This window comes from Schistocerca cancellata, chromosome 4 (genome assembly GCF_023864275.1).
Source record: "Schistocerca cancellata isolate TAMUIC-IGC-003103 chromosome 4, iqSchCanc2.1, whole genome shotgun sequence".
Classification (NCBI taxonomy): domain Eukaryota; kingdom Metazoa; phylum Arthropoda; class Insecta; order Orthoptera; family Acrididae; genus Schistocerca; species Schistocerca cancellata.
In genome coordinates this window covers 304,591,184-304,619,104 of record NC_064629.1, presented here as the reverse complement: position 1 = coordinate 304,619,104, position 27,921 = coordinate 304,591,184, and the positions used below count along the sequence as shown (strand labels likewise).

Genomic DNA, 27,921 nt, shown 5'->3' with positions numbered 1-27,921 from the left:
CTCAGTTCAAATATAATAAGTTTCCTTGCGAGGACAGTCTTCTGTCCTAAGTTCAGCGTGGAATTAGAAAGCTTCGTCCGTGCTAAACTCAGCTTATTCTTTTCTCATACGATAGATATCCTGCGAACCATGGGCGTTGGGCACCTGGCAGATCCCATATTCTCAGATTTCCGGAAATCGTTTGACACAGCGCACGCTTCAGATTCTTAAACGACGGTCCCGGTATACGTAATAGATTCTCCGGTATGTGACTACAGGACTTCTTAAGCGCAGAAAATTTTGTATTGTGGACATCCACAGCTCTAGATCTGTATCATGATGTAAAGATCGCTTCAGCTAAATGATAAATATTTATCTATAAACCAACTTGTTTGATGGTGTTACAGTCACATATTCAGAGATACCTCTGTATGTATCAAGAGCAGAACGTATAAAGATTCGATATAGGTTCAAATGTAGTTGAACTGCATTCTGCCATGTTTTAACTTGACTACCGACCTCTTAACGGTTGAACAGTTTTATTACAATTTGGACAGTGTGTGTTGGGTAGTCTATTAGTTATCGCTTGAACTAAGTAATGAAATAAATGTGAGTACATAATTTTCTTATATAGTCCCGTGTACAGTTCAGCTACATTTTAACCGATACTGGATATTTAAACGTTTTGCTGTTGTTTGTATACACAGGCTTCCCTAGAGATGTAACTCTAACGCCATGTAGCTATTTGTTTCATAAATAATTATCTATCATACAGCTCAAGCGGTCTTTTCATCATGATACTTCTTAAGTAATAGAATCCCTTTCGTTATCCTCGACTGCGAGTGTTCGTGAGAGATACAGGTATTCTTCAGGAGTGGCTCAGGAAAGTGTAATGGAAAAGCTCTCGTTCTCTGTAGACACAGAAGATATGCCAGTGAGCAGCCATGTGGATAGAATATCTGTTTGATGTGGTGGATGGCTCTGAATGTGTAAAAATCTAAGTTAATGGAGGTTCAAAATGGTTCAAATGGCTCTGAGCACTATGGGATTTAACATCTGTGGTTATCAGTCCCCTAGAACAGAACTACTTAAACCTAACTAACCTAAGGACATCACACACATCCATGCCCACGGCAGGATTCGAACCTGCGACCGTAGCGGTTACGCGGTACCAGACTGAAGCGCCTAGAACCGCACGGCCACACCGGCTGGCTAACGTAGGTAGTAGAAAAATAATCCCGTAATGTTCGAATACAGTATTTGTTATGTGCAGCTAGACGCAGTAACGTTGCAAAGCGATATGAAATGGAACGAACACGTAAGGTCGATTGCAGTGAACGCGAATGGTCAACTTCGATGTATTTGGAGAATTATAGGGAAGTATAGATCATCTATAAAGGAAACCGCGTACACTGAACTAGTGTGCGACTCATTCCTGCGTACCGCAAGGGTGTTTGGGATCCTCGCCATGTGGGGCTGAAGGAGGACGTTGAAGCAATTCAGAGGTATGCTGCTGAGTATTGTGGGTGGAATACTTATTGAACATTTCGCCCATAAAGAATGGCATCATGAGGACTGTATTATTTAATAAGTATAAATAAAACAGTTTACTGCATGAGACACTTAATTATTATATAATACTTAGTGAACTCAAGTAGGAAACTCTGACGGATAGAGGACGGTCTTTCAGTGAGACACGATTGAGAAAATTTAGAGAACCGGCATTTGCAGCAACCGGCCGAACAATTCTACTGCCATGAACGTACATCTGGCTTAAGGACCGCTTAGAGAAAATAAGAGAAATCGAGCTCGTACGGAAGCATACAGACATTCGTTTTTCTCTCGCTCCATTTGCAAGTGGAAGAGAAAAGGGGATGACTTGGTGTGGTACTAGGTATACTGCGCCGTGCACCGTATTTTGGCCTACGAAATATATGTATGCGTGTGTGTATCCAGATGCAGAGAATTAATCCCGGCGTGCCGATAAACGTCTCGTAGCAAATCTTTGGAGCAATAAGTCGCCCCAGGAGCGCGGAAATTACGGCCGCGATCGCGAGTGGGATATCGCGCGACTCTGACGTCCCCGAGGACGAGAGAATAAGGGACATTCTTCTAGCATCTTGCTATGAGACGCCGAGAACCATAACGCCCTAAGCACATCATCGTCAATCGTGAGACTGTAACATTTATTTATGCTTCTGACATCTGTTGATCTTATGTTGAGTTAGATTTACGTGTGCTGTAGGCCCACGTTGTACATTTGAACATATACGGAAAACTCCGTCACTGGTTTCTCTGATATTCACTTAAATTTGGGCTCGACGATGGTGTGGTTTAGGCCCTTATGGTTCTGAAAACCTCATGTGATGAACAATTCAGCAACTCCACGAATTTATTCCTTTGCCCCGATACACACAATTCAGCGACACTTTTCTGTCTGAAAAGGACACGTAGTCTAAATCAGCAGGCCAGTTGATTGTAATATTGTTGGGGTTAGCTGGTATATGGTTACGTACCTCTCCCCTCCTTTCCATAATTCATTCTGGGATACTTTTTGAGGAGTGTCCACCATCGGTTCTATACTTTCCTGAATCTCTATAATTTTTTACACTTACTAATTTGTGGTAGGAAACGTGAAGATGTGCTGCGTAATTAATATATCACTTGAACTCTCTTATGTCACATGCTCGTAATGTTGAAAACATTCAGCCTGTTGCACACCTTGCTGTTGGACATCTGTGACGTTGTTATGCTATTGAAGTTCCAATTTGCGAATCGCACAGCTCACATTTTTTCATTCGCTATGTCTGTAAGACAATTTTCTTAACGGTTGGTCGTTAATGCCGTCTCAATTGGTGGTTTATTAGAGAAGCTGTGTAGGGAAGGATATGCGTGGAGTGATGTATGATGTACAGGGATGACTTGTTTGTTGCAGACTTACCAGCGGATCAAGGCGAACCGACAGAGCAGGCTGCGCTTGAAGAACCGCAAGCGCAAGGCGGACGAGGCGACGTGCCCCGTGTGCAGCGAGCGTCTCTCAGGAAGCGCCGACGACCTCAACGCGCACGTAGACGCCTGCCTGCGCAAGGTCAGTCTCATACCTACCTACACTCCCATGTGTCCAAGTTTCTCTTCTTATCCGTTTTACGTCTTATATGACTAGCTAGTACTTAACTATCTGTTTGAATACCATTCCTTTCCCTTGCTGTTTTGAAGATAATTTCCTTTCTTTTAGCTCCAGTGGATAAATAACGTACAGAAGGGTTACAAGAAGAACCGCTTATCATTATTATGGAGTAATGAATTTCGCGCACGCAGCAGTAACGACATAATTGTAAGGACACATTTCATCTATTCTTTAAAGACAGTGCATCAGTGCTGTTATATCTTTCATGGTTCTTCCCTTTACTAGTACCAGGTCTACAGTTTTACAGATTTTAAAAATTACGTGAATCCTTACAGTCGTTGTAATCAGTGTGGTCACTTCTCTTTTTATTTTTTAAATAATAGTGTGACTTGCTGACTCGAGCGACGGATCAGAACAGTTCAGGTTAACATTGGAACCTGACAGTTGGAATTAGCCCAATTAATGAGTATGCTCTGGTAGGTGTTAAAGAATTTCTGTACGGCTCTAGGTATTCATTCTGGCATCGGAGTTTGTGCAGACACGGAGCTTCTTGAATAATTAGAAGTGTGCGCCGGGTCTGTGTTCTTACGGACAATGCTGCGTCCGTTCTCACTGACCAACTCACTGCTTCAGCCCGCTTTTGCTTTTCCTCCACTGTCCTAGAACCCATAGGGACTCCATGGCAAACCAGGCCCCGTTTCGGTCTGCGAAGAAAGCTCCACATCACATGAGGGTAAGTGGAATTCCGAGTCCTAATGCTTTAAAATTAATACGAATATTGATTCAAATAATTTGTTTTGCGGGCATCGAATTATATGACCTCACTGTATACACTGTCGTGTCAGATAATTATGACCACCACCTAGAACTGTGCTGGACGTATCTCATGTGATAACTACTGACGAAGTGATATATATCACGGGACTAACAAGCTGTCTTTAGGCATTATGAACACAGCCGTCATGAGTAAAGAAATGGACGAATCAAGTTTGTGAAAAGGAGTGACTATGGGCCTTGGAGGGCAACGACTGTGCCGCAGTACTAACACCGATTCCCGTCGGATAACCGAAGTTAAGCGTTGTCGGGCTTGGCTAGCACTTGAATGGGTGACCGTCTGTATTTGTCGACCACTGTTAGCAAGTGAGGTGCACACAGCCGTTGTGAGGCGAACTGCGGGGCTACTTGACTGAGAAGTAGCGGCTCCGGTCGAGAAAACTGACAACGGCTGGGAGAGCCGTGTGCTGACCACATGCCCCCCCCCCCCCCCTCCTCCCATATCCGCCTGCAGGGATGCCTATCAGCTGTGGGTGGCACATAGCCTGTCGGTACCATTGGGCCTTCCGAGGCCTATTCGGAGGGTGGATACTGTTTTTTATCAGCTTTAAAGTCAAGTGAGCACTAATTCGGGGAAAGCGAAGTTTGTGGACTGCCCGTGTGCCCTTGTTGTGAAAGTACATCGTGAGTGCACAGCTGTGAAACTGCAAAACGGTTGTTGCCATTGATTCAGAGGTAGTCGCCAACTGCGACACTTCGTGAAAGCCAGTCGACACGCATTGTGGAACCATTCAAATAAAGCACGAGTTAACTAAACTCGTGTCTTCGACAGGAGTTCAGGAGGTCCTTGTACGTACGGGCTCCGAAGCAGACACACTGTGTCTGAAACAGTTTTAACACCATTGCATGTATGGAAGTGACTTGCGTTGCTCGTGTATTGCCGGCCGGAGTGGCCGAGCGGTTAAAGGCGCTACAGTCTGGAACCGCACGACCGCTACGGTCGCAGGTTCGAATCCTGCCTCGGGCATGGATGTGTGTGATGTCCTTAGGTTAGTTAGGTTTAAGTAGTTCTAAGTTCTAGGGGACTTATGACCACAGCAGTTGAGTCCCATAGTGCTCAGAGCCATTTGAACCATTTTTTTGCTCGTGCATTATCGTAACTGAACTACTACCGATAAGAAGCTATCAGATTTTACCCGAGGAAGCAAGTTTTCTACTATTTCGGATGGACAAGTGTTGGCGTCTCCGGAGAAAAACTTCAGAGAAAAATCGTGTTGCACTGTCTCTGCAAGAGCGCATGGCCAAGCGTTAATGCCTGGTAAATGTTTACGCGGTATTGTGTAGGATACTCTTAGCAGATATGGTTACTAATCCATCCTCAGAGATCTCATTCGTGCATTCATAATTCCGTGTCTTGGAGAGACGAGGTGTTTCAGCAAGGTAATACACCTTGTCGCCCTGTTCCTAACTGTCGCTCGTCTTGGTACGGTAACCATAAACGTACTTTAGAAGAGTCCGTTAATGACTGGAAGAGCGCGGTCGAGACACTAAAGCAGTCCTTCTACTCCCAAATACCGGGATATTAAACATATTCAACATTGTGGGGCCATCACGACCGCGTCCGCTGTGGGAATCCATTGGCACCCTCCGACAGCTGCGGGTAGCTCTGCGGACAGCGTAGCTTCAGGACACTCGTTTGACTTGCGAGTACCCGACTCAGTAATCTGTAGCTTGTGTGTCTGTTGTCTGTTCTATAAACCGCGGTTATTCCAGGTTCTGGTTGGTGATTATAATAATGTGTCTGAACAGTGTACAGTGAAAACACGGAATTAAACACTAAACACCTTTTTCCTAAGCTGTTTCACACAGGAAGACCGCACTGCAGTTCCTTCTCTAAATCCTCGCACAATCGAAAAAATGGCTGACATCGAAATAAGTGTCCAAGGAATAGAAAAGCAACTGGAATCACTCAACAGAGGAAAGTCCACTGGACCTGACGGGATACCAATTCGATTCTACACAGAGTACGCGAAAGAACTTGCCCCCCTTCTAACAGCCGTGTACCGCAAGTCTCTAGAGGAGCGGAAGGTTCCAAATGATTGGAAAAGAGCACAGGTAGTCCCAGTCTTCAAGAAGGGTCGTCGAGTAGATGCGAAAGACTATAGACCTATATCTCTGACATCGTTCTGTTGTAGAATTTTAGAACATGTTTTTTGCTCGAGTATCATGTCGTTTCTGGAAACGCAGAATCTACTCTGTAGGAATCAACATGGATTCCGGAAACAGCGATCGTGTGAGACCCAACTCGCTTTATTTGTTCATGAGACCCAGAAAATATTAGATACAGGCTCCCACTTAGATGCTATTTTCCTTGACTTCCGGAAGGCGTTCGATACAGTTCCGCACTGTCGCCTGATAAACAAAGTAAGAGCCTACGGAATATCAGACCAGCTGTGTGGCTGGATTAAAGAATTTTTAGCAAACAGAACACAGCATGTTGTTATGAATGGAGAGACGTCTACAGACGTTAAAGTAACCTCTGGCGTGGCACAGGAGAGTGTTATGGAACCATTACCTTTCACAATATATATAAATGACCTAGTAGATAGTGTCGGAAGTCCCATGCGGCTTTTCGTGGATGATGCTGTAGTATACAGAGAAGTTGCAGCATTAGAAAATTGTAGCAAAATGCAGGAAGATCTGCAGCGGATAGGCACTTGGTGCAGGGAGTGGCAACTGACCCTTAACATAGACAAATGTAATGTATTGCGAATACATAGAAAGAAGGATCCTTTATTGTATGATTACATGATAGCGGAACAAACACTGGTAGCAGTTACTTCTGTAAAATATCTGGGAGTATGCGTGCGGAACGATTTGAAGTGGAATGATCATATAAAATTAACTGTTGGTAAGGCGGGTACCAGGTTGAGATTCATTGGGAGAGTCCTTAGAAAATGTAGTCCATCAACAAAGGAGGTGGCTTACAAAACACTCGTTCGACTTATACTCGAGTATTGCTCATCAATGTGGGATCCGTACCAGATCGTGTTGACGGAAGAGATAGAGAAGATCCAAAGAAGAGCGGCGCGTTTCGTCACAGGGTTATTTGGTAACCGTGATAGCGTTACGGAGATGTTTAGCAAACTCAAGTGGTAGACTCTGCAAGAGAGGCACTCTGCATCGCGGTGTAGCTTGCTCGCCAGGTTTCGAGAGGGTGCGTTTCTGGATGCGGTATCGAATATATTGCTTCTCCCTACTTATACCTCCCGAGGAGATCACGAATGTAAAATTAGAGAGATTCCAGCGCGCACGGAGGCTTTCAGACAGTCGTTCTTCCCGCGAACCAAACGCGACTGGAACAGAAAAGGGAGGTAATGACAGTGGCACGTAAAGTGCCCTCCGTCACACACCGTTGGGTGGCTTGCGGAGTATAAATGTAGATGTAGAATGGTCGCATTTAGGAGGAAAACCGAACACCGAGCGGAGGAAGCAGTAATTAGGGCTGAGAGTAGTGTGATGCACCGAGGTGAGGAGCGGCGCGTGTCTCGTTTTGCAGCACGGCGACGGCGACGGCGATTCGGACGAGCCGGTGGACGTGGAGGGCGGCGTCTTCACGGAGTACGAGTGGGCGGGGCAGCGACGCGTGCGCGCGTCCGCGCTGCTCGTGGGCGGCTACGCGGCGGCCGGGCTGGCGACGGCCGCGACCACGGCCGACGACGCCGACCACGCGGACCTGGTCGTCGACGGCGACGACTCCGCCACGCTGGGGCCCGCGCAGTACTCGGAGGCCGACGTGCTGCTACCCGCCGCCGCGGCGCGCGAGCGGCGAGCGCTGCGACACGCCCTGCTCAGGTAGCCTGCTTCCTCTCCACTCTTCCGTTTTCATGTCGGTCCTCGTAAGTACACTACTGGCCATTAAAATTGCTACACCACGGAGATGAAATGCTACAGACGCGAAATTTAACCGACAGGAAGAAGATGCTGTGATATGCAAATGATTAGCTTTTCAGAGCATTCACACGAGGTAGGCGCCGGTGGCGACACCTACAAAGTGCTGACGTGAGGAAAGTTTCAACCGATTTCTCATACACAAAAAGCAGTTGACCGGCGTTGCCTGGTGAAATATTTTTGTGATGCCTCGTGTAAGGAGGAGAAATGCGTGCCATCACGTTTTCGACTTTGATAAAGGTCGGATTGTAGCCTATCGCGATTGCGGTTTATCGTATCGCGACATTGCTGCTCGCGTTGGTCGAGATCCAATGACTATTAACGTAATATGGAATCGGTGGGTTCAGGATGGTAATACGGATTGCCGTGATGGATCCCAACGGCCTCGTATCACTAGCAGTCGAGATGACAGGCATCTTAGCCGCAAGGCTGTAACGGATCGTGCAGCCACGTCTCGATCCCTGAGTCAACAGATGGGGACGTTTCCAAGACCACAACCATCTGCACGAACAGTTCGACGACGTTTCCAGCAGCATGGACTATCAGCTAGGAGACCGTGGCTGCGGTTACCCTTCATGCTGCATCACTGACAGGAGCGCCTGCGATTGTGTACTGAACGACGAACCTGGCTGCACGAATGGAAAAACGTCATTTTTTCGGACGAATCCAGGTTCTGTTTACAGCATCATGATGGTCGCATCCGTGTTTGGCGACATCGCGGTGAACGCACATTGGAAGCGTGTATTCGTCATCGCCATACTGGCGTGATTGTATGGGGTGCCATTCGTTACACGTCTCGGCACCTCTTGTTCGCATTGCCGGGAGTTTGAACAGTGGACGTTACATTTCAGATGTGTTTCGACCCGTGGCTTTACCCTTCATTCGATCCCTGTGAAACCCTACATTTCAGCAGGATGATGCACGACCGCATGTTGCAGGTCCTGTACGGGCGTTTCTGAATACAGAAAATGTTCGACTGCTGCCCTGGCCAGCACATTCTCCGGATTTCTCACCAATTGAAAACGTCTGGTCAATGGTGGCCGAGCAACTGGCTCGTCACAATGCGCCAGTCACTGCTCTTGATGAACTGTGGTATCGTGTTGAAGCTGCAATGGCAGCTGTACCTGTACATGCCATCCAAGCTCTGTTTGACTCAATGCCCAGGCGTATAAACGCCATTTTGACGGCTATAGGTGGTTGTTATGGGTACTGATTTCTCAGGATCTATGCACCCAAATTGCGTGAAAATGTAGTCACATGTCAGTTGTAGTATAATACATATGTCCAATGAATACCCGTTTATCATCTCCATTTCTTCTTAGTGTAGCAATTTTAATGGCCAGTAGTGTAAATCAGCGAGTCTGAAACAAAGTATTGGATTGGTGCATCAGTTGGTAGCGGTTTTCCGCTAGTTTAATAAATACAGCAGATATACACAATATATTCTCCTTCGCCCTTTACAGCAGTCTGGATAGCTGAGGTACCTTTTCGGTCCTGCGGCTGTAGAATCGCGTGATTTTGAGGCGAAGGACTCGTCGAACCATGTTCGGAGCGCATTTTCATCCGAAAAGGAAGTTCCTTGAAGGTTGTTCGAGAGAGAGCGGCAAAGGTGAAAATCTGAGGGCGCAGGATCGTGTGACTAATGTGGGTGCGGAATGATTTCAGAAGGCGGGCGGGCGTCATCGTGGAGTAGCGTCACTTCACGCAGTCTTCCTGGCGGTTGTGCTTGGAGTGCGTCTACAAGGCGTTTCAGTTGTTGACAATAAATGTCAGCAGTGATGGTTACGCCTCTGGGAAGCAATTCTTAGCATACCACACCGTCGCTGTTCCACCAGATGCGTAACATTATCTTTTGTGGATGCGCGCAGGTCTTTGTACGGGGAGTTGCCGCTTTGTTTGGGCTCAACCATTCCTTTCTTTTCCCAATGTTAGCATAGACACACCATTTCTGGTCACCAGGAACGATGAAGGATAGGAATGGTCGGTGTCGTTCACGAACCAGTTGATGACCAGCAATCAGAGATGCACATATGGCCATCCACTGATTTTTGTGATTTTGACTTAGAATATGCGGCACGCATACACCCGATTTTTGAAGCTTCTCCATTAGATGCAAATGTCTTATTATGGTGGAATGATCACATTTGACGGTTCTCGAGTACATTGACGTGGATCATTGTAGATTAATGCGTTTAAACGATCTTCATTAAACCCCGAAGGTAGTCCTGAACGTGAAGAGTCAGTAACGTTAAACGGTCCTTCTTAAAACGAGAAATCCATTTTCTTGCCGTACTCTGTCCAGTGTCACCGCTCTAATGGATTGAAACAGAAGAATATGCCGGAAATGTTCCGATCTCTCCACATGGCACTCCATTATCTAGCGTCCACAGCTCCACTCACTATCTCCAAATGACAGAATGACACTATATAAAGTCACCCGAGGTAAAAGAGTACTACTGTAGATTGCAGACTGTAAATGCAGTGCCGGCCGCGGTGGTCTAGCGGTTCTGGCGCTGCAGTCCGGAACCGCGGGACTGCTACGGTCGCAGGTTCGAATCCTGCCTCGGGCATGGGTGTGTGTAATGTCCTTAGGTTAGTTAGGTTTAAGTAGTTCTAAGTTCTAGGGGACTTATGACCTAAGATGTTGAGTCCCATAGTGCTCAGAGCCATTTGAACCATTTTTGAACCACTGTAAATGCAGTAGTTGGGACTAACACATTAACGTCTAATGAGCTACCATCTTCGAGACATCTCGTTTCTATCGACGGTGTGGTAAGTGCAAGGCACACTTTCAGTTATTGCTTTGAGCAGTTCACGAGGATCCCAGCTCACACATTTGACCACATATAGCCTTTCGTAAATTAGCGTTACACTGCACTTAACGGATCATTCACAATCAGTAGTTCAGAATATCATGAAAAATGACAATCAGTAAATAAATCCATAGCAACGGGAATACCAAAAACGCTACGAACTTATGCGGCAACCTAATATTATTTTGTTGACGGAATCACTGTAGAGACGAGCTACGATGTTGAAGGCAAATCTCGAATTTTAATTTGGGCGGCATATTCTTGTCACTTGGTATAAAAGAGTATGCACTTATATTGTAGGAATACAGCGTTCTTTACGTGTCGTCAGTTTTTACAATGGGGATTATATTAAATTGTTATTAATCGTAAATAGTATACAATGAACAAGCGAAACGTTTGCCTGGAATGACAGTGGTGCATTTCGAAACTAACTGATGTTCAGTATACCTGGGCGTCTTTATCTGTTAGTGTATTGTGTAATGAAACGGATTGTAAACGTTTCTATTTAAGTTTCCACCGTTGTATTTAAGTTCCCAACGTCTACCAATCACTAATTATTTAAACATATTTATTGTTGAAACTTCCTGGCAGATTAAAACTGTGTGCCGGACCGAGACTCGAACTCGGGACCTTTGCCTTTCGCGGGCAAGTGCTCTACCAACTGAGATACCCAAGCACGACTCACGCCCCGTCCTCACAGTTTTAATTCCGCCAGTACCTCGTCTCCTACCTTCCAAACTTCACAGAAGCTCTCCTGCGAAACCTTGCAGAACTAGCACTCCCGGAAGAAAAGATATTGCGGAGACATGGCTTAGCCACAGCCTTGTTTCATGATATCTGTAGGCTATGGCGTTAGTCAAACATGTAGCAGGCCATTAATTGGTCTCGTTAATATGATTTCAGCACTCTGTTTACGAACGTTTTCGTTGTCGGAATCAGTACTGACAAGGCACTACAAAGTGAATTTAAAATTTAATCGTTTGTAGCTGATTCACTATTTGTCTTACATGCAGCCCCAATTACAATATCATGCTATCTAATGACAAAATAAGTTCATTTTATTTAGGACAAATACAACCGGAAAGTAAATGTGAATACAATTTTTCCCCTCTGCCTTTGCAGCACGATTTCTTTCTCCATGCAGCATGCCTAACCTCGAATCGTCCTATAAACTCTCCCAGGTCTTGAGCCAGTAATGGCCGGGTACGGATATGGTGAAACCGTGGTTCACCAGCTGTGGACTGGTCAACGCCGCCATTCCTCTGTTAGCGTAAACCATGGACATGCTTCGAACACTACCGTGGAGGGCGGTGGTGGAACGTTGTGTGTTTAGAAGTGCGTGAGGATGGCTAAAAGCTGTATAAGGAACCTTAACCTCCAGGTTTTTTTGTATGTCCATCCTTGTGACCAATCGTCTGCGGGACTTCGGTCGGTCACTTACGTAATAAAATGACACCTACAGCCGACGTTTTGATGTTATTTTATTATATTGCAACCAGTTTCGGTGAGTCATTACGGCATCTTCAGGCCTTAACTGACGCAGAGCAGGTAAACTCCAATCGTATAAACGATCCCTTCAGCTGCCAACATCTATGATCTGTCTTCCGTAGAAAACTGTAAAAGTGATGTTGTGACTGCAACCATCAACAGACAACCGCTAGTATAGTTTCGGCTTCATGTACTAAGAGCGCTGCTGTCGCGTCACATGACATGGCGACCCATAAGGTTAAGGAAGTTAGTGAGCCAGGCCCGTGGGTCACCAAAGGTACCCCACGCCTGTTATAGATCCATAGCTAGTCGTGGGAACGTATATGGATCCTCACAGACGTAGAAACAAATGTCCCAACGGTTTGGGTGGCCGAATAGAGATCACCGGTACCCACACAACTAAGATGGGACGACATGCCGAAACCTGCCCTGAAAAAAAAGTTTTTACACAGTAACAACAGAATGAAAACATGAAGTGTTAAACTTTTAGCTGCCAACACGGAATGCAAATACTTTTCTAAATGTTGAAGTTACTCATCTTCGCCGAACATAGAACTTTTAATGCCGCTTTTCTACCTAGTTGAAGGAGCTATGACGAGTCAACGGAATGTCGCGTAAAGCGGGAACCTCACGGACATTTCAGGCACTTTAACCATACGAAAAATATCACATACCATGAATTTCGTAGATAACTCGCGTTTCATGTCGCAAACTAAACTGCTGCAAATGAAATTTTTGCTAAGGTGACTAGTAGATAGTGCAGGGTTTTGACATTATTGACGTCTTCCATCACTTCAGTCGATAATTTAATTGCCGGCCGCTGTGGCCGAGTGGTTCTAGGCGCTTCAGTCCGGAACCGCGCTGCTGCTACGGTCGTAATTCGAATCCTGCCTCGGGCATGGATGTGTGTGATGTCCTTAGGTTAGTTAGGTTTAAGTAGTTCTAAGTCTAGGGAACTGATGACCTCAAATGTTAAGTACCAGAGTGCTTAGAGCCATTTGAACAATTTGATGTTTCAATTTGTTGAAATGGAGTAGTATATACAGGCATGTTATTTTATGGCAATTCTTGTAGCACAACTCTTACAACTGTTTTTGAACTTTTTACATATATCACAATGACAGAGTTTCCTCTTTATCCATTATAGTCGCCATAAAAATGTGAATTATCTACTGAGAGACGAAACCAAACGTTTTTCGTGCAACAGACACTCGTAACAAAAGAATCATTAATACATTTATGCACTTCACAGTCGTTACAAGTTTTATTTACACAAATTTCGATGGAGTAAGAAATGGCCCTGCATGGCCGCGTAATTAATCAGTTTCGCTAACTATGGCCGTGCAAACTGATAGCGTATAAAATGACTGAAAATTTAGAATACTGTTCTGCTGATAAACCTGAAATGACAAATGCCTATCGGAAATAACATTGTCCAACAGTTTCTTGAAAAATTGTCAAGAGAGAGAAAGAGTGAGAGAGAGAGGGGGGGGGGGAGGAGGGAGGTTGAATCACTGTAGTTGTTCCGGGGGGGAATCCGACAGCATAGTCGCGAGTGCGGCACTATTTAGAAACAAATGAGACACACTGCTGTCAGGTCCATTCACGTCCTTTGACATTATGATCTTCAGGGGGGGGCGGGTTTAATGGGTTGCTGGACTCCTGAATCTGTAGAAAATATCCCTTGGGTGTCTTCTGTGAACATCAGTCATACCGGGGTAAAGCCAATGCAGTTGTATCGGTTTATGTGATACAGAAATGAAATTCTTTATCACTTCAGCAGTGTCTTTCCCCTTTACAATTGTAGTTACTGGCTCGCTGAACTATAAAATATCTGTAGCATTATTTTGTATCCCACACTATGAAAAAAACTTTGCAAGTTTCTCAACTGTTAATTGAAATAAAGATCAATTGTAAATGAATTTATTGTAGAAGTTAATCATGACAGTGTTATTCACTGCTCTATTTGGGAAGTATCTGTAAAATAGTTTGGAACGTAGTGTCATTTCCCACTAAACACACAACAGACTGGAGTAGACGGATAAATAAATCGTACCGATTGTGAATGAACACGCTTACGACGGATACGCCCGTAGAACCCACTTAACAAGCTAATGTACTTCCACACTAATTTTAGGGATGGGGATGGGAGCGACCAGAACAATTCCGCTGTGAGAACATTTTTAAAGTGCAAGGAACGTGCGGTTTGTAGAGGCGCAGCCCCTCTGCCGCAGCAGTTTATTTGCGGTATGGAAGCCTCTAACTCTTACGGTTAACCGCAGCCGCGTCATGGCCAGATGAATGGGGCAGAACAGAACGGTGAGCAACAGTTGATATGCGGCTGAGCCAATTCTGCCGAAAAGCGCTTCCAACGTTCGTTTTCGGCCTGGTCATTCCCAGAATAATATGATGGGCAAGCGTTTTCACAAGAGGCGGCTTCATATGTGCCTGCGATTGACGTAGAATCTTATCGTTAAAATGTGCATTGTCATTCACTGGAGAGTTGAGTGACATCTGCGACAAAAATGATCTGTCAGTGTAACATTAGCAGTTTATGATCATCGAATGCGGACGTATCATGCGACCAAAGTAAAACTAACCCCCAAAATGTATTTGACAGTTCGGGACAGCGTAATTTAAACAAGAAAACTAATCGAAACGAGGCAGAACAAAAGAAAATATTGCTTAAATAGAAGATAGAATGCAAAAAAAGTCTGATAAAATTGCAAAGCCGGTTTGGTGTGCATGCTGGAGTTAAAAAATCGTAGTGTCAGAACATTATCAAGAAGGACTTTCGAAACCTTTACAGATTTTCTATTCTGTATGGTTTGAAGCTTCCAGACCAACATGAGCATGTTATATTCCGCCGGTGGTTTCCAAATAAATTGGTATAGGGGCATTTGATACCTTCATTTTGTAATATGAGGCTCTGAATAGCGTTAATACTGCTATCAGATTTTCTGTAAGTGTATACCGCTTTCAGTTCGTTATGAAAGACCGTTTAGTAACACCATGTCGGAAAGTTGTCCCATCGGTTGTCGAAAATTCTCTCTTCTATCGTACTGCAAATTGGAAGAACGTGCGTTTCCTCTTTTTCTACCAAGTATTAGGATATCTTGATTGATCTCTTAATGGCTTGGTCGGGATACGCAGTTGCAGCAACCATCCACAACAAAAATTAAGTTTATATAGTTATATACCTGACGCTATTGGAGAATCCATTGTAATTTGCATAAACAGCAATCTGCTTCTTCGAGTCTGTGCTTGAATCTTTCTAAGCCATGCCTGCAGCCCTGTCTGCAGCTTTCTAGCATTTGTTTCTACCCTCCCGGTTTACGTAGTATAGTGTATGCTGTTAGACGATTACAGTCCTAGTACTAAATTACAGTCATGTTTTTCGATTTGCCTTCTCTTTTCTACTTGATTAGCAGTGGAGTACCGTCCATGCCGCTGATTCGAATACGTTACTTATCAAATTTTTAATCTTCTTATATATTATATCCTCCTTATAGCTATTTCTTATCCAATTTTTCTACATCTCATTCATAATGAGTCGACTTTTGATTGAATGCACTTCATATTTCACTTCTAAGTCATGTACAACAATGACTCGTGCATCATTTTGCTAATTTTCTTTTCCTACCTTCCTTGATAATTTCAGGAACAGGGGATAGGCAAAATATTGTGAGCACCTGTGCTTATTTGGAAATGGTTTATTAATTAGGGGTTGGACACCATTTGCCCTTAATAGAGCTGCAATTCTTCTTGGAATACTGGCATATAATGATTGTATAGTCCCCAGTGGAATATTACCTCACTCATCGATCAGAATCCCTTCTAGCACCTGTAGTGACGAGGAGGCAGAAATCTGCTTCGGAGTCTGCGTTCCAATACCACCTACGAGGGTTTGATAACATTCAAGTCCGGGGACTGTACAAACCAGGGAAGACGCTGCACTTCAGTTGCATGCTCCTCATAGCACGATTGTACTGCCCTGGCCGTATGAATGGGTGCATTATCGTCCTGAAATATGGCATCATTGTTGGGGAACAACGTTTGAATCATGGGTTGCACCTGATCACCTAAAATGTTCGCATAATCGTTGGCTGTAACACGGCCTTAGAGAGTAATGATGGGACCAGCAGAATACGATGATATGTCTGCCCACACCATCACACTTCCACCTCCATGCTTAACCGCTGGAATCAAGCAATCAGAATTTTAGACGTCAATCGGCGTTCTCAAGATGTAAACCCTGGCCGATGTTTGCAATAACGTAAACATTGACACGTCGGACCATATGACGTGTTTTCACTGATCAGCCGCCCAGGATTTATGCTCCTGACACCATGTTTTACGCTCCTTTGCGTTGGTTGTCGTCACTAATAGTTTCGGTATAACAGCTCGTCCATGAATATTCGTTTTGTGGAGTTCTCAGCGGACAGTGTCGATAGATACAGGGTCTCGAAGATGACTATTGAGCTCTGCAGTCACTTTAGCCGCCGTAGTTTTATGTTGCTTTGACACAATTGGTGTTAGCGTACGACGATCTCTGTCATTTAGTTTTGATTTGTGCCCACTATTATGTTTACGCGATGACGTCGTTTCATGTTTTGTGTAGGCTGTCATGACTGTTGAAACAGTTGTTCTTGAAACATTCAGCAAGTTGGCTGTCGAGGCTACTGATGCTCCAGCTAATCGGGCTCCCACAATCTGCCCTCTTTGGAACTCTCTGTTAGGTCTTCCATTGCACGTCATTGCCGCTGAATGCATATACGAAGTGTGCACTACTTGTAAACAACGTGCGCTCTGATTTTTATCAAAAACTTCCCTTATTCAAGAGAATGGAGTCCCGCAGGGCTCCGTATTGAACGTGTCTCTATTTTTAGTGGCCATTAACGGTCTAGCAGCTGCTGTCGGGCCGTCGGTCTCACCTTATCTGTATGCAGACGACTTTTGCATTTCGTACTGCTCCTCCAATACTGGTGTTGCTGAGCGGCGCCTACGGCGAGTCATTCACAAGGCACAGTCATGGGCTGTAGCCCACGGCTTCCAGTTTTCAGCCGAGACGTCATGTGTCACGGACTTCTGTCGGCGTCGTACCGTTCATCCGGAACCAGAACTTTACCTTTATGACGATGCACTCACGGTGATGGAGACATATCGATTCTTAGGACTGGTTTTCGACGCTCGATTGACTTGGCTTTCTCATGTTCGTCAGCTTGAGCGGAAGTGATGGCAGCACCTCAATTCCCTCTGCTACCTGAGCAGCACCAACTGGGGTACAGGTCGATCTACGCTGCTGCAACTCTACAGAGCCCTTGTTCAATCCCGCCTCGACTGTGGGAGTCTGGTTTATCGTTCGGCAGCGCCCTCGTCGTTGTGTTTACTCGACCCAGTGCACCACTGCGGAGTTCGACAAGCGACGGGAGCTTTGAGGACGAGTCCGGGACTAGCATACTGGTGGAGGCTGGAGTCCTTCCATTCAAGATCACACGTGCACAACTGCTTGCCAGTTACGTTACACACATTCGTAGCTCTCCTGAGCATCCGAATTACTGTCTCCTTGTCCCAACCACGGCGGTTTATCTCCCGCATCGGCGGCCCAGGTCAGGGCTTACGATTGCGATTCGCGTCCGATCCCTTCTGTCTGAACTGGAGTCCTTCCGTTTACCACCTCTACTCGAGGTCCATTCACGTTCACCTCTATGGAGTAAACCAAAGCCGAAGCTTCGTCTGGACCTTTCTCGTGGCCTGAAGTTACTCCCGCAGCTCTCCGCTGTCACTTCCTCTCGATTCTTGCCATATCCCGGCGCTCTGAAGTGGTTTACACCAACGGCTCGATGGCTGATGGTCATGTTGGCTTCGCCTAGCCTCCAAGCTATTGCTGCCACCCTCGACATCGACATCGACCATCTAGGAGTTCATCTATGCCGTGGAACGGTCCAGTCGTTCAGTGGTGTTTGTCTGGACGCTCAGACACGTCGGCATCCAAGGCAATGAACTCGCTGACACACTGGCCAAACAGGCTACATGGAAACCACTTATGGACATCGGCATTCCTGTAACTGACCTATGTTCCTTGTTACGCCGCAAGATTTTTCGGCTTTGGGAGACGGAATGGTATAACAGTACGCACAACAAACTGTGTGCCATTAAGGAGACTACGAATGTGTGGAAGTTTTCCATTCGGTCCTCTCCGAGGGACTCTGTGGTTCTCTGCCGGCTGCACATTGGCCACGCTTGGGTCACCCACGGCTACCTCCTGCACTGCACCGTGAAGACCCACCTTAGTGTCGGTGTGGCGCCCGGTTGACAGTGGCCCATATTCTGTTGCGCTGTCCTACGTTGGCTGCCCTGCGCCGAAATCTTTGGTTACCGGACACGTTGCCGTTAATTTTAGCTGACAACGCCTCATCGGCTAAAAAAATGGTTCAAATGGCTCTGAGCACTATGGGACTCAACTGCTGAGGTCATTAGTCCCCTAGAACTTAGAACTAGTTAAACCTAACTAACCTAAGGACATCACAAACATCCATGCCCCAGGCAGGATTCGAACCTGCGACCGTAGCGGTCTTGCGGTTCCAGACTGCAGCGCCTTTAACCGCACGGCCACTTCGGCCGGCGCCTCATCGGCTGATCTAGTTTTACGTTCTATGCGCGAGGGTGGTTTTTATCATTCTATGTAAGTTTTGGTGGGTGTCCTTTGTCCCTTTGTGTGCTCCACCGCCGGCCGGAGTGGCCGTGCGGTTCTAGGCGCTACAGTCTGGAACCGAGGTTCGAATCCTGCCTCGGGCATGGATGTGTGTGATGTCCTTAGGTTAGTTAGGTTTAATTAGTTCTAAAATCTAAGCGACTGATGACCTCAGAAGTTGAGTCGCATAGTGCTCAGAGCCATTTTGTGCTCCACCCTAGTGCTTTTAGGCTGGAGGTTTTAATGTGTTGCAGAGTGGCTGGCTTCTCCTTTTTATTCTCGTGGTCAGCCAGCCATGGTAATCTGCTTTCTTTTTTTAAAAATCTCTTCTACCTGTTTCTTGCGTCTAACTGTGGTTTTCTTGTCCTCTTTTATTCCTTGCGGCGTTTGTGGCCTTTCTGTCGTTCTTGTGGTTTCTCCTTCCTTTCGATATTGTGCTGTACGTCTCGTTTGTTTTATTCTTTCCTTTGTGGGACTGTTTTAACAGAAACAAGGGACCATTGACCAAGCAGTTTGGTCCCTTAGCCCCTCCCCCTTTTAAACCAACCAACGTGCCCTGATGCCTAGTCCGTACTAAACAGACAGTCCAACCGTCGAACACAATCATCCCATTACTGCCACTGTTTGCCTATCCCCTGTTCTTCTTCGGTTGCCCCTGAAGTCATACATCTTGTATTCCCTAGCTCTTATTATTTCCATCGTTTTCACACATTCATGATCCTTCACCGTCGTCGAACGCTTATGCGTCTGCCATCATTCGTAGTCTCTGAGACTGTAACAGCACTTCAAATATCAAATGTCATGCTATACTGCACCCTGCTAGGTGGCGCACTGTTTTAGGCACGAGACTCGCATTCTGCAGGAGAGAAGCCCACAAGAAGACCACCCAGCTACGGGATTTTTGCAAATTTTTCATATTTATGGTACGTGAAGTTCAGAACTCAAATATCACCCAACCGAAGCAGTTCGATGAAACTCTAAAAGAGTCTCGACAAAATCAACTTTGAATTTTTCCGACGAGCTGTAATTCAGTTAACGTAAGGCGATTTTCCCGACGCGGTGCACATAGAGGTATTTCATGCAAAAAGTTGGCCAGAATTAAAGTTTGATATATTCTGTACTGTGAGATCCTAGAGAACGTATTTGTAGGACAGCAATATATTTAAATACTTAACGTGAAACAGATCACAATTACGGTATCTTTATTAGATTATTTATTCCCTAGCTGCAATACTATGTATTATTCAGATGATGCATCTTAGTCTTGTTCATCTGAGCAGTCTGTTTCTTTATTATCATTTAGCCGGCCTCTGTGGCCGAGCGGCTCTAGGCGCTTCAGTCTGGATCAGCTCTGCTGCTACGGTCGAAGGTTCGAATCTTGCCTCGGGCATGGATGTGTGTGATGTCCTTAGGTTAGTTAGGTTTAAGTAGTTCTAAGTCTAGGGGACTGATGACCTCAGATGTTAAATTCCACAGTGCTTAGAGCCATTTGAACCATTTATTATCGTTTTGAGCTTGAGGGACCAGCCTAATCTATCCTTCGCTTGAGAGCAGTAAATGTATGTTTCCTTTCAGAATCGTTGGCTGTTTTCCTTTGGCTTCGGCCCCTTACCTGTTATTAATGGATCAGATGCCAGAAGTAGCCTGTTCGTTATGTCTAGATTGAATTCTTCTCGTGAGAATGTCCTGGAAAACTTTTGTTTGTAGAGACGAAAGTGCTTATTGCGGACCTCGGCTGCTTCTTTTGATAAAGTGCCTGTGAATAATAGGGTATGTTCGATTACAGTTGGACCATGCTCCAAAATCTTGTATACAGTGGAAGACATGTGATGTCATGGATGTAAGTCAACGTACAGTCTTGCTGTTTCGACAGTATAAGCAGAAAATTTGTATATGTCTATCTTATGCCCCTAGAAATAGCTTCTAGAATAACTGTGAATCGAAAGATGATTTGCAGATTTATTTCGCTGAAATTTTAGGATCTTCAAAAAATATTCTACTGGTATTTCCGTCATTGCTATTTCCAAAGCCTTGCTTGGGAACGTCTACAACTAATCCCAGTCGATTTCTACACATTTCTTGTGTGGCTTTTTCCCTCTCTTGAACATGTTTATTTTCCTCTTTTGAACGGATATGCCACTTCTTGATGTTTATTTTCTACGAAAAATGCAACAAAAATTCCAAAAATCTAATTCGCGTGTGGAGTTTAGACAGGTCGAACTGAAGACGACCTTCAATATTTACTACTTTAGCTTTCTGTAAGTCATTGAAGTCTTTTGATGTAACCTTGCAAATGTAGTACCTCATTGTCGATGCTGCCTCTGTGACTGCACTGCAGACCCTTGCATCTACCGCAGTCATCAGCAACGTGTGTTTCATTTGACTGGCACACGTTAATTCTGTGGCTCCAAATTTGTTTCTCAATACTTGTGTCTTACGCTTTTTACTACATTCGTTCAGCTCTACAAAAGACCTTGATGGCCTATCAACTCGTGTTTTGCAACATGGAATTGTGATGATACTTTGCAGCCAATTATGGTTATTTTTAAGAAGGTACTTTCAATCTTGTTTGAAGCAAGCCATCGTTACTTCATTTGTGAATTTATATAAAACACATTATGTTTGAAAACTTTCTTTTCTTCATCAGGGAAGGTAAATCTGATAATATATAATTCTCCGTAAAGTCCAATCTTTCTACAAACTCTTTTCCAGAACATGTGTTCATAAGAACATGAAGGCCTGTGTATGTCATAGATTTTAACTTTCAAAGACTCGAGGATATGAATAAAATGCTTTCAAAATTCATTTCGGAGATGACTCTTTTTATAGCTGGCAACTCGTTAATGTTAAACCATCGTACAAAATAAACTGCGGTATTCAGCGACAACTTTTTTAAATTTCCAGTAGAGGAATGCTTTTGCTATCAAGCTGTATTAACAGGTACGCAGGGAAACACCTGCACTATGACAAAAAGAATGATTATAACAAAAATAGCAAACAGTTTGAATGAAAATAAATGGCTCTAAGCACTATGGGACTTAACATCTGAGGTCATCAGTCCCCTAGACTTTAGAACTACTTAAACCTAACTAACCTAAGGACACCACACACAGCCATGCCCGAGGCAGGATTCGAACCTGCGACCGTAGCAGCAGCGCGGTTCCGGACTGAAGCGCCTAGAACTGCTCGGCCACACCGGCCGGCTGAATGAAAATAAGTATAAATAACGGTACGCAGGTGGTTCTTCGGAATTCATATTGCTTTTCACTACACTTTAAGCAGAAACACACTTTAACACATTCACAAATGCAAAGTGATTCCAAGCCAGTGGAGAAGCTTCAGATGCACCGCAAGTGAGACTTGAATATATACCAACTCCACCACGTATCAGTGCACAATAAGCAAATGACGGATTGCCTCAGCAATGCTCTATCCATCAGACTATCGCAGGAATGTAGGAATTCTAGGAATTACTCCCGTTTGAGAAGTGGACTTTTGGCCAGATTTTGGGGCAAAATACCCGTGTGTGCGCCGTGTAGCTTTGTATTGGAGAATGGTGATGGGATAATCAATGACTCGCTGGTTCGAACCTTACTATGGTCTTTTTTTAATTTTATTTTTTTTCGTTCAGGTCGATCGCCTACATCATTTAGATATAAACATTTATCAAATATATGCTAATTAACACGTATCTCATCATCGACATTTTATAAAAGTTTGTCAATAAATTCGTAATGATTTTTTAAATTTCAACAATCTCTATTCACAGTGTTGTATAAAATATCGATAATTTAGAATTATGTAATTATGCAGTGTGCGTGGTACGTGGTTGCATCGATGAGCTGCAAAAGGGGCCATTCCACTTTTTTAATTTACGATTAGCGGAGATAACTGTATGCATCGTTTCGTATAACATGGGATCATATCCCATCAACAGAAGAGCTCGTTAGAAGGGCATTGAATTAGAGAAGAGGCAATGTCCAAATCGACAAGCTTATATTGGACCTGTTCTAATAAAAAAGAAGAAACTAGACGATGTAAAAAAAAAATTCTACAATACTTACCTGACGAGCGGAAATCATTTCGTTACAGTATCTGCCAGCGGCTTTTTCATTGCTGTAATGAGTATGGATAGTAAAAACTTACATCACAAAATCATTTCTCAGCAAACACAACACTGGTTGCCTCATCAGCATCCTCAGGTTCTAAAAGGTGTCATCTCCAGTACATTCAAACTCGATTATTGACCACATTCGTTGGCTAAAGTGTGTTGTAATGGTGTATATTGTTTCACCTGGGGCCAATTGCTACATGGGAACTCAACGACACCATGCTTAAACCTGTTGTGTAGGAAAACAGTTTTCTGTCTCTCCTGAAAAACTGACTTTCTGAGACGTGGCCCCTTTTCCAACTCACCGGTTCAGTGAGAACAAGAAGAAACACCTTTTTTTTCTAAAAACCGATTATTAGATGTATGTTAATTAGCAAATACATTTGATTAATTATATATTTAAAAGATGTAGGTGTTCGAACTGGACGAAAAAATTAAACAACTGTGCATTAGGTGCTGTTTTCACCTATATGTCAGAGTCCTTACTGCTCCAACTATACAAACACACAACAGTATGTTTTGCACTATATAAACCATGCAACTGCTGCTCTAAGCTTAGCACTACTTACACTGTTTCTTCACAGTCGTTAGCGGTTGTCTGCTGTCCCGTAGAAATCGTAGAGAGCCACCAGTTTCGTAGTTGCAGAATGAAATTCAGGAAAATAATGGAGTAGTAAATATAATGCCGAGCGGTTCTAGGCGCTACAGTTTGGAACCGCGCGACCGCTGCGGTCGCAGGTTCGAATCCTGCCTCGGGAATGGATGTGTGTGATGTCCTTAGGTTAGTTAGGTTTAAGTAGTTCTAAGTCTAGGGGACTGATGACCTCAGATGTTAAGTCCCATAGTGCTCAGAACCATTTGAACCATTTTTGAGTACATATAATGATTTTAATAACAGCTCTTTTCTGGAAATATCCTCGAGAAGCGGAGAGACACATAATAAAAGAAGTATTAAATAGTTTTTTTTTAAGTGGCTGCATTTTGCGAGTTGCTGGCTGCTTCTGATAGAATGCTGGTCTAATCTCAGTTGTGTGGGCTGTCAGCCCTTAGATTCCTCTTGTGCATAGGCGCTGCTGGCGGGCGGGCATATTTTAGGAGTGAAGCAACATTGGAGCGCAGTGTGGCTTCTACTCGCATCTAAAAGTGATACACATCACTTTCGCGATCTACTTCCGTCTTATCTCCAGTGTGAGGATTGCTTGCCCGTCGGCTGTCTCGTGTGCTAGAAAGGGTGCGACTATTATCCATCGCTCTCTCGCACTCGTTTATCAAAAGCATGGGATGCTTCCGACAACTGCTTGCGCTTAAGCCATGTTGGGTCTTGTCAGCTGGCGATACCTGCGTGGGCGGCAGTCAGCGTCCACAGCGGTGTTTCTCTGGCCTTCAAGCTGTGGCGAGGCAGCGACCACTCACGGCGGCGGTAGTGGGCACTGAGTCGCTGGAGGCTTGCGCGGCCTCCGGGACAGCGGTCGCGGCAATAGGCTGTCACGGACAACTGCTTCACGTGGTCCACCATTTCCACTGGTGCCACATCAGGAGGATATTGTGCTGTTGAAATAAAAAATGAAATATCCTAAGTAAAAACGCACAGAGTATCAATAAATAATTGATCTTTGTGGAGAAAGAATAATCGTAAGTATTTCCTAAAAACAAACAGAATGTTAATAAGTCGTCATTTTTAAAAAAGAAAAATCGTAAGTATTAACATAGATAATATTAATAATTGATTAATAATAAGAGAATTGGATGGACAAATAGTTTCGAATGTGACTGACTTGTTCTTCTTTTTACTCTGGTTGGAGACGGTGGCTGATCTCTACTGTTAGTGCTTCAAGGTAATCCTTTCAATATGACGCTCAGACCTGGGATGAGTGGATTCGCTTAATTGTAATGATAATAATAATAATAAGTGGCGAGGGGAGGGGGAAGCTTGATTCCTACTGGGCTGGAGAGAAGGGGGAGGGGAGCAGTGACCTTTATTTCCCCGCCATTGTTATGTCACGCAATTCTCCATGATGCATTGACAGGGTATCAGGTTACATCCTGACCTTAAATACAGCTCACGCAATTATCCAACAGGTGTGGGCAGAGGGTTGAATTTTCCGGAAAAGTGGGTATGACCTTAAGACAAGATTGTTATCGGTGGTAGAACCCGCACTCATACTCCACTATTGACAAGTTTAATATTTCCAGGTATCCTTCTGTCTATGCATTCTCGCTAAGAACGCCTTGATTTAGGTGAAACTTCGATATATCATACCGGTCTTTCAAAAATAGTATTTCAAAAATTCTTATCTTCCGAATATATAATTGTTATGTCTTGTCATTAAATTTGTTAATGCTCAGTATTATGTTTCACCAACTTCCTCATCTCACGTGGGCAAATCAAACTGCAGGTTCATAGTTGAGGTTCGTTTAGTTTCAATTCTGAAAAATTTTTCATTCTATAACTTCATCTGCGACCTATGTTCCTCTTCATACCTACACTTGTTGCATTATTGACAGATAGCCTGATCAGATATCGTACCTCAATTTCACTACAGTAATCGATAAAATTTGGTTTGCTTGAGCATCAGGACAGTCACCCAAGAGTCTGGCATTCGAGCCCCAGTTAGTTGTATGGATTTCTTTGATACATAATGTGATCTCCTTCCACGTAAAAGATATGTGCGTCAATCCATTAGGAATATATTTAATAAGGGTACATGCAATTAAAATCGGCCTCTAGCTTGATGATGACTGCGAAGTTCATTCCCACCACTTTAACGTAGTGCTGTTTCCCCTTCCCCACCCTCTCTCTCTCTCTCTCTCTCTCTCTCTCTCTCTCTGGAATATACTGTCACTTAAGCCCCTCGACTGGCACAATCTGACCGGTTTCTTTTTGTTCGCGACAGTCTCCCTCTGAGCAGCCACCTCCCTTTGAGTAGATCGAATTCGGAAAGTAGATTTACGATAATTTGTTCTAAAGTTAATTGTTCACAACATTAACAACCCTATATTTTCTTATATTTTCTGTGGATACTCCTTCCGTCTTTTGATCAGTATTTTCGCTACCTTGTACGCGTTAATCCGGTTGATTTTCCCATTCGAGATGCTGACCCAGACAGGGACAGGATGAGGGTGTAATGGCTGTAACAATATATATACACACAGTGTGAGTCACCTAACATTACCGCTGGATATATTTCGTAAACCACATCAAATACTGACGAATCGATTCCACATACCGAATGTGAGGAGAGGGGCTAGTGTAATTGGTTAATACAAACCATAAAAAAAATTCACGGAAGTATGTTTGTTAACACAAACGTACTTTTTTAAATGGAACCCCGTTAGTTTTGTTAGCACATCTGAACATATAAACAAACACGTAATCAGTGCCGTTTGTTGCATTGTAAAAGTTAATTACATCCGGAGATATTGTAACCTAAAGTTGACGCTTGAGTACCAGTCCTCCGCTGTTCGATCGTGTGTATCGGAGAGCACCGAATTACTTAGGGATCCAAAGGGAACGGTGATGGACCTTAGGTACAGAAGAGACTGGAACAGCACATTACGTCCACACGCTAACACCTTTTTATTGGTCTTTTTCACTGACGCACATGTACATTACCATGAGGGGTGAGGTACACGTACACACGTGGTTTCCGTTTTCAATTAAGGAGTGGAATAGATTGTGTCCCGACATGTCAGGCCGATAGATGTTCAATGTGGTGGCCATCATTTGCTGCACACAATTTCAATCTCTGGCGTAATGAATGGTGTACACGCCGCAGTAGGTCTGGTGTAATGTCGCCGCAGGCTGCCACAATACGTTGTTTCATATCCTCTGGGGTTGTAGGCACATCACGGTACATATTCTCCTTTAACGTACCCCACAGAAAGAAGTCCAGAGGTGTAAGATCAGGAGAACGGGCTGGCCAATTTATGCGTCCTCCACGTCATATGAAACGCCCGTCGAAAATCCTGTCAAGGGGCAGCCTAGTGTTAACTGCGGAATGTGCAGGTGCACCATCATGCTGATACCACATACGTCGACGCGTTTCCAGTGGGACATTTTCGAGCAACGTTGGCAGATCATTCTGTAGAAACGCGATGTATGTTGCAGCTGTTTGGGCCCCTGCAATGAAGTGAGGACCAATGAGATGGTCGCCATTGATTCCTCACCATACATTTACAGTCCACGGTCGCTGTCACTCTACCTGTCTGAGCCAGCGAGGATTGTCCACGGACCAGTAATGCATGTTCCGTAGTTTCACTGCCCCGTGGTTTGTGAAACTCGCTTCATCGGTAAACAGGTAGAACTGCAACGCATTCTCTGTTAATGCCCATTGACAGAATTGCACTCGATGAGTAAAGTCATCACCATGTAATTGCTGATGTAGCGACACATCAAACGGGTGAAAGCGGTGACGATGCAGTATGCGCATGACACTGCTTTGACTCAGTCCACCGGCTCTCGCAATGTCCCGTGTACTCATGTGTGGGTTCATGGCAACAGCAGCTAACACACCAACTGCACCCGCTTGTCCTGTGACGAGCCTGTTACGGACCCGTTTGCGTGCTACTACCATACCTGTTGCATACAGTTGGCGGTAGATGTTTTGCAATGTGCGGCACGTTGGATGCTCTCTGTCCGGGTACCGTTCTGCATACACCCTGCAGGCTTCAGCTGCATTTCGTCGACACTCGCCATAGATGAGTATCATGTCCGTCTTTTCAGAGTTCGAATACACCATGGTCACAGTTCCTACAACACTACACTATCACAGACGTCTGGTAACACGGTGTACTACAGTTGGTCTGCGTGCGGAGACGAATGCAGAATAAGAATAGCAGCAAGCGCTACATGCGGACACTGCGACAGCTAGACCAAACCACAACAGTGCTCTACAGCTACACTCGTAAACACGGTCATCGTAAGCATGTCTCTGCAGATGCTGCTCGCCGACCGTGGCCCGTGTTTGATACAACACGCAACTGA

General features: G+C 44.6%; 1 protein-coding gene across 1 annotated transcript in view; it reads left to right on the top strand.

Moving 5' to 3' along the window:
- LOC126184181 (E3 ubiquitin-protein ligase Rnf220-like) overlaps positions 1 to 27,921 on the top strand; it is a 658,132-nt gene that overhangs the window by 579,913 nt on the left and 50,298 nt on the right. The window contains exons 5-6 of the mRNA XM_049926549.1: positions 2,915 to 3,067; positions 7,440 to 7,735. Coding sequence (XP_049782506.1) covers positions 2,915 to 3,067; positions 7,440 to 7,735 — 449 coding nt within the window. The remainder of the gene's footprint in view (positions 1 to 2,914; positions 3,068 to 7,439; positions 7,736 to 27,921) is intronic.